Here is an 18,862-nt window from a genome sequence, read left to right as displayed (position 1 = left end):
TTTTGGAAAGTCTGTTTGAATAGTGTAACTCTGCCCACCAATCTAACTGATCTCAAAAGCCAATGATATCAGCAGGGCCTCCCCAATACCTATCTTAAGGCACAGACTCATACAGGCAGTCATTCAAATAACCTGACTTCCAGCCACCTAGGGCTTTAAACGTCAAAATCAGTACTGTCGACACTCGGGTTGCAAACATGATTCATGCAGGAGGCACATTTTCAACCCACAGCGTCGCGTCTGCGCAAGCGCGAGTTGCAATTCAGTGCTTCTGCGCATGCACAAAGCACAATTTAGTGTTTCTGCGTAAGCACCGAAACTCGGAAGTAACCCGTTACGGTACTTCCAGGTTTGGCGCGGTGTGCAACCCAAAATTGCGCAACTGGAAGCATCTGTAACCTGAGGTATGACTGTACTTGAATTGAGCCTAGGACTGCATCAGTAATTAGTGCAACTGGTACAGAATCAATAAAATATGTTCTGAGAACCTGGGTCAAATGAGCACCCAAGAAGACATATTCTGCACCAGCAGAACTTTCTGAGTTGCATTCAAATGCAGTCCCCTGTAGATATCACCTATGTGGCCTGGTTAGAAAGAGCCACTCTTTGGGAATCACTAGTATCGCCTGCTTTCATTCATAGTTTGGTAATTCGGGGCTGTGTTACGTCTGTTCCACCAAATATTGTTATACAAAATAAACTCCAGGTGGTGTATGACTATGCAAGCTTTTGATCTTAAGCACTGAAGACATTCTGTATAATCAAACAGCTTGCAGACTTCTATACCAACAGAAACTGGGCTGGCACATGATGTATTTCCTCATTTCGTATACCACACAAGAAAAATGAGTCTTCTGAGATGCAGCATTTTTCACAGACACAATTTCTCTTTCTTTGCTGACTTAAAAAAAAATCCTTGCCACAGAATCTGTGTTCAAAGCCAAAGTCCAAGGCATGCAAAGTTCATAGCAAAAATATGGCCCTGCTCTAGTCTTCCATGCTTGTTGGAACTCCTTTGAAAAAACAACTTTTTGTTATGAACTTACAAAGTAGCTCTACTAAACTTAAAACAGAAGAGCCGAATAAGCACACTGGCTGAGATCCTAAGGAGGAAGCAAATGTCGTTTAACAATTACTTCTAAGTACAGTCATACCTCATGTTGCGTCTGCTTCAGGTTACATCTTTTCAAGTTGCATCCCGTGGCAACCCGGAAGTACCTGAACGGTTACTTCCGGATTTCGCAGCTCGTGCATGCGCAGAAGCAGCACTTCTGGATGTGAACGCTTTGAGTTGCGGATGTGCCTCTGGGACAGATTACGTCCACAACTCGAGGTTTCACTATAATAATTCTCAAGCTTGATTTATTCCTGATTCCATCATGCCACATATTTCAAATCCAATATTAATTTTACAGTCAGTACTTTTTAAATATTTAAATTCAATCCCAGCTAGGATATTGTGCAATGTATGCCGATTACGGCAATTACCACTCCCCTGCTAAATTTATTATATCCTATAGATTGTTATAAATAAACTTCCAAAGTCATCATGCACATGCAGCTAATAATTGAACTACCGTATTTTTCGTCCCACAGGACGCTCCGTCCCATAGGACGCACCTAGTTTTTTTTGGGGGGGGGGAATAAAGGAATTTTTTTTTCCTTTATCCCCCCCAAACCACGTCGGAGAACAGCGGTATGGCGGCGCTGCGCCTCCCCGCTGTCCCCGAGCTTGTGGGGCTGGCAGATGTCTGCCCGGCGCGAGGGGCGCTCTGCTTAAGGGTGTTCTGTGCGCCGGGCGGCAGGCTGCTATCCGCAGTGTGGGGAGCCCTTTGGGAACTCCCGCAGGGCTCCCCACGCTGCGGATGTCTGCCCGGCGCGAAGGGCGCTCTGCTTAAGGGCGCTCTGCGTGCCGGGCGGCAGGCTGCTATCCACAGCCTAGGGAGCCCTGCAGGAACTCCCGCGGGCTCCCCAGGCTTGCTGATAGCTTCCTGAAGCCTGGAGAGCGAGAGGGGTCGGTGCGCACCAACCCCTCTCGCTCTCCAAGCTTCAGCGAAAGCCTGTATTTGCCCCATAGGACGCACACACATTTCCCCTTCATTTTTGGAGGGGAAAGGTGCGTCCTATAGGGCGAAAAATACGGTACATGCCCATGGACATACAGTTGTCTAAAAAAATTGAATAGTCTATGCTGTAGTACCTACCCGTGGCTTCAGAGGTTTGACAGTGGAAATATCAGTTCCCTCCGCTCTCTGTCTGCTGGAGTCAAATGCTTTTCTTTTTTTATTAGCAGCTCTTTGGCAAATGGGAACATGCTTCTTCTACAAGTAGAAGAGGAAAGAAACACAACATTTATATTTCGAAAGCAGGTTTCCTCCCCTCCTCCTACTTTCCATCCCATCAAATAAGCAGGGAGACGTGGCAGGATAAAACTTATATGTATTCTTCACCATCCCACCTTATTCAATAGTATAAAACAAAGTTGAGGTTTCAAAAGCAAATCCATCCCATAATGTACTCAGGACTTTTATGAATAGATTCATTAATACTGACCAAGGCTGCATTCATACGACACTTTACTCTGGCTCCCCAACATTTCCTTATCTTTATGTGATCATCTACACGATACAAAAGTCATTCCTGGAAATCTAGATGAAGTTCAGTGCTCATTTCCATATTAATTGTTTCCATAAAAAAATCCATTTTGAAAATCATGAGTTTTGTGCTGTCATTTTCTTGCAATTTCATGGTCAGGGATTTAAATTTTTTAAAAAATAGTTTTATAAGTTGTGTGTCTTTGTTTCTCAATTTGATCTTTTTACATGGTTTTGTACGTTTTGTGGTATTTTATGCATTGTGATTTGCTGTTTTGTTTTCTGATTATAGACTGGTAATTATTTCTTGTGGCTGATAAGTGTGAACTGCTTAATTATTATTTGCTGGTGTTTAATTTAACTGTTTACTATTAGATTCTGATGGATTGCTGGAATGTTGCTTTGTGTGATATAAGTTGTTTATTTTAAAGTTATTGTGACTTTTATATTGGACCAGATTGTTACTATTAATGTTCTATTATGTTTTATTATTACTTTTTTATGTGTTGGAAGCTGCCCCAAGTGGCTGGGACAACCCAGCCAGATGGGCGGGGTATGAATAACAAATTATTATTATTATTATTATTATTATTATTATTACCATCATCATCATCATCATCATCATCACACAGCCACCCCACATCTGAATAATATGGGCAATAAACCCCACGTCTGAATGCAGCCCATATTATTAGGAACAAAACCAACTATGTCTGTAACCAGTGATAACTGCTTAAATGTATTTACAATTAAGTAGTATACAAGTTCCACCAATTAATTAAATAAAACAATTCAAATTGGCACAATAGCTTCACTTTTAAATGAAGGTTTAGACATGAACATGTTTTTAAGTCACCTGACTTTTATACTCACTAATGCATTTGGGAAAAAAGTCCTCCCACAAATCTTGCATGGTAAAAGATCTTCAGCTGGTCCCACACTTCCGTTATCTTAAAAGAAACACAGACATACATTATGGCATTGCAATTCCTACTTAACTCTTAATCTTCAATTATATTTATGCTTTCTGTAAATTGCTAAAAATTAAACTACAATAAAGTCAGGCCTTAATTATAATAGAGCTCACAGGAGTCATTCATAAAATTGCCTGCAGAGAGTGAAATGATCTGCATTTTTCACATGGGAACATTAAAAGTTTTTCCTTCCATGAGCAGGAATAGAAAACCTGTGGAAATCTATGGTCTTTAGTGATCTAATTATTGATTGGGACAGTGCCCCTAGTTTCTAACACTGAAATCCTACCATTATAAAATAGAATCAAACAGTATCTGAAGAACTGCACTGCTGTGTAATATTTTGGAGGAGCTGAATAAAAGAGGCTAGATATGCAAGAAATTGTCTACATCAATAAATAATTTTTAGCACACAACTCCACCAGACAATACACTCATTTAAAAAAATTAAACTATGGACAGAAACAAGGCCTATCAATGAGGTGTTGCATAGTTTTGTACATTGAATAAGACCGTGTTTTCTGTTCAGCAGAAAACAATGACTAGATAAGCATTCAAATCTTTTTGTTCATTTTAAATGAAGCAGCATAAAAATCAACTATACTGACAGCAAAGAAGGCCAGAAGCCTTCATCGGTATTTCAAGCAAATGTCTAAATATTACTATTCATTACCTCAACCCAGACAATGTAAATAGCAAAGAAGAGAAAAAGAAAAAGCTTATCATCCTCCTTTTACATTTCATTTATGGATTCTGTATTGAGATTGCCAGCAAAACTCTAGATACAGGACGATCCTTTTGTTGAGAGGACTCCCCCCCCCCAATAAAATCACTCATTAGATCATCATCAAATATTAGCCAAATTCCCAATTAAAATTGCCTGTGACAATGTACTAAAATATTGTACCAATACACAATAACTATATCAGAACCACATATTATAAAAGTTCCTCTGCTGAGAAACCTCTTAAAGGGCAGGAAACTACAAGAAGGAAGCAGCTGTACTGGAATGACTTATGGTATCAGTTGTCTCTATACCAGTGCACAGAGAATGGAAAACAAATAAGATGAATTTGAACCCTCAATACAGGATGACAAATATGATCTAATAGGCATTACTGAAACCTGGTGGGATGACATCAATGACTGGAATGTAAGAATTGAGGGGTATATGGCCTATTCAAAAGAAATAGCCCAAACAGGAAAGAAGGAGAAGTAGCATTATATGTAATGGATGTGTACAGTTGTGAAGAAATCCATGACTTAGAGCAAGGAATGCAGTTTGAGAGTGCATGGGATAAAAACTGTAGGAGAGGGAAACAACAGTGACCTTACTGTGAGTGTCTGCTATAGACCTTCACTCCAGACTAAAGACTTGAATGATACCTTCCTACAGCAGATTACCGAACATTCAAAAAGGAGAGACATAGTAGTTGTGGCAGACCTGAACGGCCCCAATACTTACTGGAAGTCAAACTCTGCCAAAAATGTAAGGTCCTACAAATTCCTCAATTGCCTCACTGACAAGAGCAGCAACTCCTCACCAATGTCAGCAGTGGCACTGGCTCTCTTCTCTTGATAAAGAACATCTCCTACCCCTACTCCTTCCCCATAGATTAAATCCAAGAGCAGAGTAAATGACAGCATCCAGGCCAGGAGGACAGGCAGGTCCTGGCATATAGTCCTGATTTGATGTCAGTTAGAATCATTACAAATGGGACTCAAAGGAGCTACTGCCCTCCCTTGCCCATGTCAGTGCTGGTTCTGTTTTGTGCTAATAGCATAATGACAATGTACAGCACTACAGAACACTCAACAAATAGTGTTGTATTGTTGCAGCCGTACTACTTTTTGTTCAGTCTCCCTATATGAGTGAACTACTGTTCTTGGCAGCTGTCCAATCAACTACAGCTGTATTTACAAAAAGGAAAAAAAAGTAATCTATTAGGAAATTGAATTATTTCCTTTGTGCTTCAACTGAGCAACAGAAAGAGAAAAGTCATTCTCTTTTAAAATGTACAAGAAACAATTATTGTCTCGTTTTTCTCATTAAGTTCATATATGCATGGACTTTTTAAAAAGTAGGTTTTTAAAATACAAATAAAAAGACCATCAGAAAGAAAAGTTGCACGTTCTCATAATCTAGAACCCTCTAGACATACAGCCACAGGGTTTCCTCCCCATGGAAACTGTTTCAATCAATCAATCAATCAATCATTTTATTTGTATGCTGCTTTCGCAAAGCCCAAACCATGCTCAAAGTGGCTCACAACATACATAAAACTACAGGCATAACAAAGTAGCCATAAACAATAAATAAAACACTGAAAAGTACACAACCAAATTGAACAAATTCCACATAAGATACAATTGTAAGATACAAATTAACAGCAACAACAGCAACAACCTCCACCCAACAAAATATGCTAAATAATGCCACAGCCCAATAGTCCGTTCACCAGACTCAGCTTTTGAAGCTGGAGTCAGTCAAGGCCCTGCCCTCCCAGACCACGTGGGAAAAGGCCTTCAGGGCAGGGGGCAGGTCTTCTAGGTCTAGGACACACAGCCAAGATGGTCTAAAACCCTTGAGAGTTGCTGCCAGTCAGTGTAGCAGATAGTACTGAGCTCAGGAGAGCGAGGAAAATTCTTAGGGACGACTCACACCCTGGCCAGCACTTCTTTAATCTTCTACCTTCGGGCAGAAGGTATATATACAAAAATATAGTCAGCTGCACCAACAGGTTAAAGAACAGTTTTTATCCGTGGGCTGGTGGGCTGCTGAATGGGGGAAAAATAGTGGTGTAATTGACTTCTGACAAGCACACAGAGCGCAAACAAGACTGAGTGTATGTGTGGGGGGGTTAATTTCACTGCACACAGGAGTGACAATAAAGGATTATTATTATTATTATTATTATTATTATTATTATTATTATTATTATTAGCTATAGGGACTAATGGTATGACTCAGTGCAAAGCCACGTCCTTTTGCAAGCTTGAATAAGCTTCTTTATTTAAAGTTAGCTTGATGACACTTTATATGTGTCCGCCTCTCCTGGTATGTCCCACAGAAGAACTTACGGTCTGCAAATAAAAACATCCTGAAGATCCCAGACCACAGGGAGGTTAGGCTGGCCTCAACTAGAGCCAGGGCTTTCTCGGCCGCGGCTCCAATCTGGTGGAAAGCTCTGTCACAAGAGACTAGGGCCCTGCAGGACCTCACATCTTTCCGCAGGGCCTGTAAGACAGAGCTGTTCCACCAGGCCTTTGGTCAGGGCGCAGCCTGACCCCCTCCGCTGGCAATCTGCACAGAATTTTGTTTAATGGTTGCCATCAATTTGATTTTAATTAATTTTTATAATGAAAGGTTCGTAGAATGTTGGATTATTTTGATTGTTGTTAACCACCCTGAGCCCAGCTTCGGCTGGGGAGGGCGGGGTATAAATAAAATTTATTATTATTATTATTATTATTATTATTATTATTATTATTATATTTAAGCACTTTCCTGGGAGGCACAGGCAACCTGGAACTGCATGCATCCTCCCTCTGCAACCTGCACAGAAGTAAAAGCTGGCTTCCAGAGGAGGGAAACCCTCCACTCTGCACCCAGCATAGAATTACAGCATGGTGCTGCAGGAGTCTCTAGTATTGTTGTTGTTGTTGTTGCTGCTGCTGCTGCTGCTGCTGCAGGCTAATAACTTTTGTGAGTTTATTTACAAGGCTGAATTACACAATCAATAAGATCCAACATCCTGTAAGCCTTCATTGAGAGACTTAACAAAGAAAAAGGGGGCGTGGAGGTTAGGTTTGACTCCGGTTGGCCATACCAGGAAGTCTCACAGGCTTTTATTAACAGATATAATAGCAAAGAAATTCGACTTCACATTCAATCTGCATACAGCAGCAGACCGCCAGTGCTGTTAATCCATCTTTGTTTCACATAGCAAAGTACCACTTATCATCATCATCATCATATAACATCCTATATTATAATTCTGATACATTTATTCAAGTGCCATCACTTACAGAACCAAAATGATAATAACTACGCACAAGACTGATGTATCGGGTATGGAAGAACACCTAGCCTCGCAGAAGCAGTGTAACAGGAGCAGAGTGTATCTACAAACAGCTCAACCGAATATCATGGGTAGCGGATCAATGGCAGCAATCTTGCTACTGCGTGCTCTTGTGAGTCTATACAAGATCAATGAAAGAAAAGATATCACTGGCCCTATTCCCTCTCAGTGGTATTTAATTATGCATGTACGCTTCAAGGCATTTTCTGATATTTGTTTTTGCAACATGAAGCAATTCACCTCTCAAAGAAGTCCTGGAAAAGAATATACAAAGAATGACACAAAGATCAGTACTTGGAAGCTGGCTTCCTCGTACTGACTTCATGAGCGTTTTTCAATAAATATGCTGCTGGCACTTCCTGACTCAGCTATCAGTAATCAAAAATATAATTAATGGGAACTCATCTTTCCTTTGTGTATGTAATGAAGGAAACTGTTTTGAATGGATAATGATAAATATTTTATTGCCATTCAATCCTGCATCTTTATTTATCATCTTTACATACCTTTCAGATATATTTGTGCAGTGATTTTTTCGAGGGGGGGTGGCATAGGGGTACGCATACCCCTAAACATTTTGTGAATCTAATGGGAGAAGAAACTAAAAAAATTAAAATTTTAAGTTTCTTCTCTAGCACAGAGAATCATCAGTTCCGTTGCTACCCCCAATGGCGGCCTCGTTTCCTGAGTCTCAGACAGAATGAGAGTACCCCTATACATTTTTTAGGGGGGGGGGGAAGCACTGTATTTATATATATGTCAAGCATGCATACCAATTACAATACAGTATATGGATTGGACTCCAATTCAACACTTCAGAAAAACGCTGGTTAGTGGTCCTGTGTTCCCTGCTATAGTTTTCTCTGAATGTAGTTGTTGTATGCTAAATAAGTTCAAAAGACAAGGTAAAAATATCTTAAATAAAGACTGGAGTTGCAATGTACTAGAAGGCAAAGTTGAAGGTCAGAAACTGAGAAAGCTTTGAATAGATGGTCACTTTAAAAAACCCCAGGCCAATTCCATAGCATCCTTAAACGACTGTGACATTTAACAAGTACAGTAGTGACCTAGATAGCAAGGAAAACCAGAAAAGACAGAAAAAAGAAGTACAGTGGTATTGTAACTTTCATAATTATGCATAATGTATCTTTATTTAACTTTCACAATTGAGGAAACCAGTGTTAAAAAATGAGATGTGAAAGCTAGGAGCTAAGTGGCACCTTAAACCTATGTTATGCGCGCAACAATGGAATGTCTAGGTGTGCTTTTTTAGTACCAATACAAAGCTGAAAATGAATGAATTGCAGCTAAAATATTATGTTCATTTTTCACATGCTCTAGTTCTTCCTCTGCCCAACCCCCTAAAATTATTAAGAGGGTATCTTCTCCAGTCTTCAGAGAGTAGCTGGGAAGCAGAAAAAGGTCTTCCTTTCCCTCCATTCCAGTTTTAATCTGAAATCTTAGGCGCAGCACTGCGCCCAGAGCTCAGAAACTGCTTGCGCTAATGAAATTCCCAGTCGCAAAATGCTCCTAGAACAATGAGAGTTTTGAACACTGAAGCAAAGAGATGCATTTTTTATTGCCCCTGAATAACAATTTGTAACTGCAATTTCTTTTTTTACAGAATTATTAAAAATAAAGAGCTTGGAGGTTTTATTTATAATTAAATAGAACACAAATACAGCCGAATAGATAAAAAACACACGGAAGAAGCCCTGTTCTTTGCACATGGTTGCATCAAGTGGAGACATCTAGTCTGGACCACATGATGCCCTCCATCTGCTCTTGGATTACCACTCCCAGCATGGCCAATGATTAGGGCTCATGGGAACTGTAGTTCAGAGACTCAGCCATACAGCCGAAAATAAAACATTTTAAGTGTGTTGTAAAGTGCAATACATAAATGTGACACTAGATGACAATAAGCCAAGGCAAATTCAATATATTTTTCAAAATGTTTTTTGAAAAAGGATTTCCACAGCGTTTTTTATATGTGTGTAGATTCCACCCAACAATGCCTAGAGGCCATTGGGTACCATGTTCTTGATGGAAAGTTGCTTTGTTAATTTTAAAACATAAAATATATTGTGTATAACCTGGTTTGATCACCATTTTGTGCCATAAATTCCTCATATTATTTTTGCTTTCTCACACACTGCAGTGACTTATCAGCTACCCTGATAAATCAGTTTTAGTCATCTTACTCCAATGAACACTTATGTAAATAAAAGGGGGGCGGGACACTGGGGAAACCTATATAGTGGAACCTCAGGTTGCGGACATAATCCGTGACGGAGGCACGTCTGCAACCCGCAGCATTCACATCCTGAAGTCTGTGTGACTTGGCGTTTCTGCGCATAGCGCAATTTAGCACTTCTGGGCATGTGGTGAACCCCGGAAGGAACCCGTTCCAGTACTTCCGGGTTTTCCCATGGTCCACAGCCTGAAAATACATAACCTGAAGCATCCATAACATTAGGTATGACTATACAAGACCTTACCACCCAGTGTTTAATTCCCCATGGTTAATTAGTTCATTCTACATAGACATATATTAAAGAACCTGCATTAAGAAAAAAAAGTTTGAAGCAGTATTGAAGCAATATGCCTAATAAGCTCTTCATACAATCAACACCAAGAATCTGCACAAATCTCATATTAAGATAAGCTTTACATTTCAACATGCATCAATACCCTACAGAGTAGCAAGTCTCCAAGGAGAAAAATAAAATGAGATAAATCATTAAAACAGTAATGATCTATGGCAAAACTGCTTAAGGGATTACTGCAGAAAGCACTAGTCCAATTATCTGCATTTCTTCAACAGGATTAAATTTTATTCTGTTGTGCTACCATCTTTTTAAGATTAGTTGTATTTCTAGTTATCAAGAGGCCGTGCTTGAGTTTGCAACCTAAGTGTTATCCAGCTGGCAAGTCCCACAAGTTTTTTTAAAACTAAGAAATTTGACACATTCCATAAATAGTCTATTATAATTTCATTCCCAGAAAACTTCAGCACCAATTTTTTAAGGAAAAGTACTGAAAGACTGTTCTCTAATCCTAGATTCGCAGACAGTGGTCAATAAAGGCTGAAAGAATGAGGAATAGCAGAATCCCTTCTCCAGCATTAGCTACTGGTGAATAATTTTCTAGGGCACAATATGAAGCAGAAGATCCACGCTCCATCAGTCAGAGCAGTCAACGCTAGACTAGCCAGAACAATTATATTCATCACTACAGATTAAGTACTTTGTCTTTTAAAGCACTTACTGGGCCGCCTGCTTCCTGTCCACGCCATCCCATTTTGTCCAATGTTACTAGGTCTCCTTTTCTCATGTCCCAGTCTTTCCTATCACATTTTGGCTGAATAGCCAGCACATGTGTGGCCTGAGTGTTTTAGTTGTCTGAATATTTTTTTAAGCAGCGTAACTCTGGCAAAGAAGCTCAACCTCTAAGAGTGCATCACTGAAGCACAGATCATCATGTGTATGAGCAACCAAGTCAAGAAAGAGCAAAGGTGGGCATCTGTGAGAAGCCTGTGAGAAGCTCATTGTAGAATACTGAGCTGTACTCCTAGAAGATTGCCAAGATACAACTCCTGTATGATGCCCCTTGTAGCTTGCTATTGCCAACTATTACTTGTTGGATTTGCTGCTAGATGTCTTATTGTCTACTGCCAGGGTAGTGTTATTACTACTAAAGTGGTACCTCGGGTTACATACGCTTCAGGTTACAGACTCTGCTAACCCAGAAATATTACCTCGGGTTAAGAACTTTTGCTTCAGGATGAGAACAGAAATCATGCAGTAGCGGCGCAGCAGCAGCAGGAGGAGGCCCCATTAGCTAAAGTAGTGCTTCAGGTTAAGAAGAGTTTCAGGTTAAGAACGGACCTCCGGAACGAATTAAGTAATTAACCCGAGGTACCACTGTACTGCAGGGTAGCAGCCAATGCTCTGGTGTGACAGAACCATGTGGCTTTACTTTCCAAGTGTTGCCCCTGTCCTTTCTCATGCCCTTCTCTTAACCTGTGTTAAGAGTGGCTGTATGGCGTGATGGTGGTTAGTCATGCTGCTGACACTTTTCTGTATAAGAATGACGTGTGGTCTGTATTTAAAACTGACTAGTATAGGTGGCCAGGATAACAACGGAGTGTGCACACATCACTTTACATCAGTGCAACAAAGCGTTCCGGGAGCCTGTAATGAAGCCACAATGCTAACATCACTACAGCCACCTCTCCAATACAGCTCCATGTAAATCTTGCAATAACTTACTTTATTGCAACAGCTACTTGGAACATAAACATAGCTGCCTTATCTTCAATCAGGTCACTGGACCATATAGCTCAGAACTGTTTACACTGACTAGAAGCAACTATTTGGGGTTTCAAAGAGGAAACATTCCCACCTCTACCTGGATAATGAATTCTGGACTTTCTAAATGCAAAGCAGACACTCTGCAACCCTTTACTGCAGCTGCACACTTCAATCCTTAGTTTTCTGCAACAACCCACCACAGAAACACTAAAAGTATATTGCTACAAAAATGTGCTTATCAACAATGTGAAGCAAAGGACTATTTATGGCCTCCTTGACAAGGGTACACCCTTAGCTAAACTTGAGCAATGTGGTTGTGGCAGCAATAAACTGAAGTTTTACATTAACGTTCTTAAAGAGATAGGAGTGCAGTGTTTCATTAAATCATGAGTATTTTGACTCATTAAGACGACTCCCCTGATTTACACATATACACATAATACATACATCTTAGCCATGGGGACAGGAATCATCGAATATAATCAGGCTTTTCTCTCTCTCTTATGCTGGAGGAAAGATCTCTGTTAAGGTGGTGTTGCTGCAAAATATGCATACATCACCTAAAAGCCAAGACCAGATGACCATCTGACCAGATGATTTACAGGTGGTACCTCACGCCGGTAAAACTGGCAAAGATGTACAGAATGAAAAACAAGAAATGTTGGAAATGTGGAGAGGTAGAAGGAGATCTCTACCATATGTGGTGGAACTGCAGTAAAGAGGAAACTGGTTTTCTAGATGCATTTCCATTGGGATTTAGGCCTGGTTTCGACACAGAAACTGCTTTGGTCACCCTGTATGACCTCTGTTGGAAGACAGGGGAATTGTGCCCCTGTTAATGCTCCTTGACCTCAGCCATGTTATCCTTCTGGAGTGGCTATCTGAGTTAGGAGGGGTCGGCACTGCTTTGCGGTGGTTCCAGTCCTACTTGGATGGTCGTTTCTAGAGGGTGATACATGAAACCACTGAGTTTTGGAGTACTTTGTCAGCATTATGCTGATGGCACACTTCTCCTTTACACCTGCGGGTGTAGCAGTACATCTGCTGGATCGTTCTTGCCTCGGTAATGGACTGGAGAGCCAATAAACTGAAGCTCAATCCAGGTTAGACTGAGGCATAGATAGGATGGATGAGAGGTTTCCTGAACATATAACACCAGTCTGAGTCTGACTTGCACTGGCTGCCAATTAGTTTGTGGGCCCAATTCAAAGTTCTGGTTTTTACATATAAAGACTCAAAAGGCTCAGGGGTGCAATACTTGAAGGGCTGCCTCTCCCCTTATGAATCAACCCAGACCGTGATCATCATCTGAGGCTCTCTTTTGTGTGCCCCCTCCACAAGAGGTCCAGAGGGTTGCTCCCCATTTGTAGAATATTCTCCCCCGGAAGGCTCACCTGGCACCATCATTATTTACCTTTAGGCCCCAGGCAAAAACTTCCCTCTATAACCAGGCCTTTGGCTTTTAATTATTTGTGGCATTTTTGAGGTGGATAGGATTTTTTTTTAATGTATTTCTTTTTCCTATTGGTTTTAATGTATCTATGTGACGTTTATTGTCTGTCTGCTTAGTTGTAAGTCCCTTTGGGTTTCCTGAGAACTACAAAATGACTGACAAATTTAATAAACAAAAAGAAGAAAGGAAGTATTTTTATTTGGAATCATTGCTTTATTGAGTTTTATATTTCAGTAGAATTGAAAGGATGAAAACTCACAATTAACCTACAATTTATTTTTTTTAGCTGAGCGACAGCCCTGAAAAGATGTAGGGGGTTGTTTGAAAATGCCAAAACATTTCCTTTTCTGAAGGGTATGTACACATATGCCTAGAATGCGTGAAACAACTAAAATTTCTAATAATAGCAGTACTTCATTCTTTTACATGAAAGAGAAAACTATCCCCCACTAGAGAAGCCACGGTTTCAATGCCCCTGAAGAGGCTGTGCCACTCTTTTGCCCCCTTTCACCACCCCTAAATCTCAATAGAGGCCACTAGAGTGAAAGTAGGTAATGTAAGAGACCATTTGTTATGCTACTACAAAATGTGCTGTGATTTGCATGGCTTAAGTTATTTTATTTTATCATGTTAGGTCTGCAACTATTGCCTTAGTTGTACATCTAAACTGTTTTAACTATGGTAATCTGATTAGCATTTAGTACTGTTGTGTTGGGCTTAGGTAGCAATCCTCTACACAAGAAGCCGGTGTAAATTAAGCTGGTGTAAAGTTACACCAGATCCAAACTCTGTTCAGTTGCAGGGTTGCTGCTGGCAGAGGGAAAAGAAGTCTTTAAAATAGTGTTTGAGTTACACTATACAGTGGTACCTTGGGTTAAGAACTTAATTCATTCTGGAGGTCTGTTCTAACCTGAAACTGTTCTTAACCTGAAGCACAACTTTAGCTAATGGGGCCTCCTGCTGCTGCTGTGCCGCCGCTGCACGATTTCTGTTCTCATCCTGAAGCAAACTTCTTAACCCGAGGTAATATTTCTGGGTTAGCGGAGTCTATAACCTGAAGCGTATGTAACCTGAAGCGTACCGCTGTACTTTTTTGCCAGCTTAATTTATGTCAGGTTGCAAGGTCACATGACCAAGCTGAGTGAGTTTAGGATCCAGACCCCACCCCTCTAGTCCTGTCTCTGCCATGCCCCGCCCCCTCTCTTTTTCAGGACTTACTCTGACTGAGCCAAGGATGAAGGAGATAAGGCACTAGATCCTAACCTGCTCACCTTGCTGAATCTGGCAGTAGGATGGCTCCCTTAATGTTTTATTGCTAGGGCTGGTTTGTTGGTTCTCAACTAGGAACCACAGATTACCTCAATTACTTCTCTTGTTTTTGTTCCCCTGCAGCTATTCTTACTACGAATATTGGTTTTTTAATTGTAAGAAGAAGAAGAGGAGTTTGGATTTGATACCCCGCTTTATCACTACCCGAAGGAGTCTCAAAGTGGCTAACATTCTCCTTTCCCTTCCTCCCCCACAACAAACACTCTGTGAGGTGAGTGGGGCTGAGAGACTTCAAAGAAGTGTGACTAGCCCAAGGTCACGCAGCAGCTGCATGTGGAGGAGCGGAGACGCGAACCCGGTTCCCCAGATTACAAGACCACCGCTCTTAACCACTACACCACACTGGCTCTCTAGTAAGAACAGGTTCTAGAGAACCTGTAAGAACAAAAGAATCGCCTGCTGGTTCAGGCCAAAGACCCATATAGCCCAGCACTCTGTCTTCCCATTGGCTAACCAAATGTCTAGGGATGTTTGCAAGCAGAACCTGCATGCAGCAGTGTATACACCCTAAATGTAAAATGAAGACCTGCATAAGCCAATAATTCTGGAACATCTTGCTTTTAACAAGAAGTAGGCATATACAAAAATCCTCATGTTTTCAGACATTAAGATGCAGAAGTGCTTCTGCAAGTAGCTTCAAGACAATAACTAGAATCCTTCAGTGAGCATCAGTTTTAATGGGATTTAAGCAGAGGAGTGCAGTCCAAGTGGGAAATTGTCTTAAAGGGCTACCATTTTCAATTCTTTACTGAGGTCAGATTGTTTAGTTCTAGTTATCTAAATGTTTTTCTTAGTAAAACATCACCTCCTCTTCCACAGTGCATGTAAGTGTGAAAGATTATAAATGTCGGAAAAAACATTTCTTCAGTGCAATTGTTAGAATTGCGAAATAAATAAATCAGATGACAAACCGCCCAAAATAATGCTGTCATAACCCTCAGAATGTCAGCTGTCCACAGCAAAAATAAATGAGTATATTGTTGGCTAAATGTGACAAGAATGCTGAGTAGCTAAGTAGAGGGAACTACTTACTATACATGTAACATTTTAAAACAAACGATATATTAAAGGCTTAGGAAAGCAATGAATGCTCAGCTTGCACAGCCAAAACTAGCCATACAAGGTCATTGCTCAGGAATGAGAAAACATGGGCATGCCAGGAGAACTCAGCCAAACACTACTTCACCACGGGGGAGATATGCTAAGCCAGCAAAGGACTCATTCCCAGTCTAAAAGGTTTTAGGCCTTTCCGCACAAATGGCACTGAAATCATCTTCCCACCCACCCAGCTTCCGCTCTTGCATTTCCCACTGCTGCAACAGAAATATAAAACTTGCACTGGGTGCTAGAGTATATACCTGCATTAAAAATGGTTCTCTCAAGTTTCCTGTGCCAATATCCTCTATGTGATGCCTTCCATGACACAAGCAATCCCTCCCAATGCTCCTGAAAGCACCCTTCCCTCCCCCTCTTGTCTTGCACTGATTTTTTTTTTTAAAGCATGTAAAGACCTCATCATCCCCACCTTCAAAGAAACAAGATTCACCAAAACAGTTATGCAGTAAGGAAGATAACATTGAGAAGCTCGGACCTTAAAACTTGTCAGTTTTAGATAGGAAGAGTCATTGCTGCTGTCGCTCTTTTATATTATTACTGTTGTTCAGTGATTTTCTTTCTGGGGGGATGCACGCCCCTAAACATTTTGTGAATCTAAGTTTGGCCTCATTGAGGGGCAGTGTTTCAAGATGAGTAGGAAAATGAGAGTACCCCTGAACATTTTTTTTGGGGGGAGGGGGGGATACTGCTGTTGCTGCTGCTGTTATTATTATTATTATTATTGGCTTCAGCAGCCTGCCAAGCAAATCCCTGAGAACCTAAGGGCGGCCTGCCTGGGACTATCCACCCACTGGACCCTTCAAGTCAGCCTAGCTTCACAGAATAACAAGCCCACCCCTGCCTTCCTCCCTTTCTGAGGAGCAGATCTTGCCCAGGACCGGATTTAGGTTTGACGAGGCCCTAAGCTACTGAAGGTAATGGGACCCTTTACATGTCCAGCTGTCCTGTGTCAACAAATTGTCGCTGTTTTTTGTCTTAAATATATGCTATATGGTAATTTATGGAGACCTAATAGGTCCACACAGAACACAAAACACTGTTGCTGTATGTAGGTTTTATTTTATTTCTTTTTTATCTTCTATTTTGGAAATGTACATCCAGGGTTTTTTTCCCCTTTAATTTTTTTGGGGGGACCCTAAACTATAGCTGGTTTAGCTTATACGTAAATCTGGCACTGGCCTTGCCCCTTGGCGACGAGTTCTACAAACAGGGAAAGGAAGGGCTGGGCAAGGGAGCAGCAGCAGCAGCAGCGCACCAAACGGCCAAGGGGCGAGGCGAGGCGGAGGCGCTTTACGCAGGCGGCTTGCGCCCACCTTCCCGGCCCCTTCTCGGGGGTCGGCGAAGGACCTTCTCCCGCCGCCTTCCCGGAGGAAGCCACCATTTCTTGCCTCCCTCCGGCACCTCCCTTCTTCCCAGCTCCGGAGAAACACACAAAGGCTCTGTCGCGCGCGCAGCGGCTGCAGCCTTTTCCTGAGCGGAGAAGGCCTCCTCCCCGGGCCTTCTTCCTCCGCGTCTCCTCGCATCCCTCCCTTACCGTCCAGCTCTTCCATGGCGCCGCCGCCCCTTCAGGCTCTAGCTCCCCGCCGCTGCCGCGAGTGTGGCCGCTGCTGTAGCAACCCGGCCGCCTCCCCGGCGCCAGCATCCCCCGCGCCCATTGGCTTCCCGGCGCAAGGAGGGGTGGGGAAGTGGGCGGCGCGGCGCGCGCAGTGCGCATGGGATGGGCCGCCTTTGGAGACGCCCGGGATGCGTTGGGTTTTTCTTCCAAGGTCGCCCGGGTGTGATTTTCACAGCACGGTCCAGCCCGTGGGCGTTTGGGCGGCGACCTCCCGCCACGATTATTTCTCAACGTTTTTCGGTAGCCTGAGGCGTCTCTCTCTCTCTCTCTCTTTCTCACGCAGACATAATAACATGGGGGAAAAGAAGTCGTCTTTCCCCCCCCCCCACCCCGTGTCTTTTGCATCAGCGTGACGAGCAGAAATGCAAGGAATGTTCCGCAGGAATATCTTTCCCTCTGCAAGGGGTGATTCGCGTAGGGGCGTATGCGGAGGGCATGAGGAAAAGTGTGAGGTTTCCCCACGCCAGCAGGCTAAAGGGACAGCAGCAGCATCGTGGCGAAAAGAAATCAAAATCGCAGCTTTTTGCTGGCGTGCACCTGTTAAGTTATTAGTGCGGTGCGTGGCGGTTAAAAGGAGATTTGCCGGGAGGGGGGAGGAATCAGATTCATGAAAAAAGCGGGGGTTATTGTGCATATTTAATAGTTATATAGTAGAGGGAATATCAGCAGGTGTTGCTTACAGGCTATGATAATGCCTCTTTCCCTGATGGAGAGAGGTGTGTAGGCTTTGTGTGGTTCAAAAGTAGTCTAATGTACAAGGTAACAAGGCACATCCAGCGCATCGCACCCTTTTGTATCTGTCTCTCTGCTTGCTGCTGGCATGTGGCCCCACAATATTTCCTGCAATTGAATGTGGTTGTCTTGAAAATTGTTTTCCACCCCTCTGCTGCAATAGCGAAATAATCATTACTAGTCTTCAGGGTTTTAGGCAGTGCTTTTTTCGGGGGGGGGGATGCAGGGGTACACATACTCCTAAACATTTTGTGAATCTTTGTACTTTTGTCCATTTACTGTATTTATTTTTCCCGATTTGAACTATAAAATGGTGATTTTCTTGAGTCAAAATAAGAGTACCCCTAAACATTTTTTAAAGAAAAAACTGGATTTTCTGTGTGTAGCGTTGTAGGATAAAATTTATCGTCATGGCCTCGCATATCCTTCAGAGATGAGGCCAAGAACACTATGTTTTACTTTAAAAAAGCAAAGAGGCTGATAGAAATGCAGTAGGCAAACCAGAATGTCAAATGCTACTTCTAGTTGGATACACTGTACTGTACATTCAAAGCTCATCTAAAGCACAAAGTTTCCTCAAAGCATTCTGGGCACTGTAGTTTGCTAAGCGTTGCTGGAAATAGTAACTCCTTGAGGGATAGATTACAGTGG

The 18,862-nt window shown here is 42.0% G+C and overlaps 1 protein-coding gene across 1 annotated transcript in view; it reads right to left on the bottom strand.

Annotated features, from left to right (window-relative positions):
• The window catches only part of ZC2HC1A (zinc finger C2HC-type containing 1A), a 32,311-nt gene extending 14,758 nt beyond the window's left edge, over positions 1-17,553 (bottom strand). The window contains exons 1-3 of the mRNA XM_082233969.1: positions 17,399-17,553; positions 3,468-3,544; positions 2,205-2,321 (exon numbers count right to left, since the gene is read on the bottom strand). Coding sequence (XP_082090095.1) covers positions 2,205-2,321; positions 3,468-3,544; positions 17,399-17,414 — 210 coding nt within the window. The 5' untranslated portion in view covers positions 17,415-17,553. The remainder of the gene's footprint in view (positions 1-2,204; positions 2,322-3,467; positions 3,545-17,398) is intronic.
• Positions 17,554-18,862: the final 1,309 nt, after the last annotated feature.

Source organism: Podarcis vaucheri (assembly GCF_965113315.1).
Source record: "Podarcis vaucheri genome assembly, chromosome: 8".
Classification (NCBI taxonomy): Eukaryota; Metazoa; Chordata; class Lepidosauria; order Squamata; family Lacertidae; genus Podarcis; species Podarcis vaucheri.
This window is presented reverse-complemented; position numbering and strand designations above follow the sequence as displayed.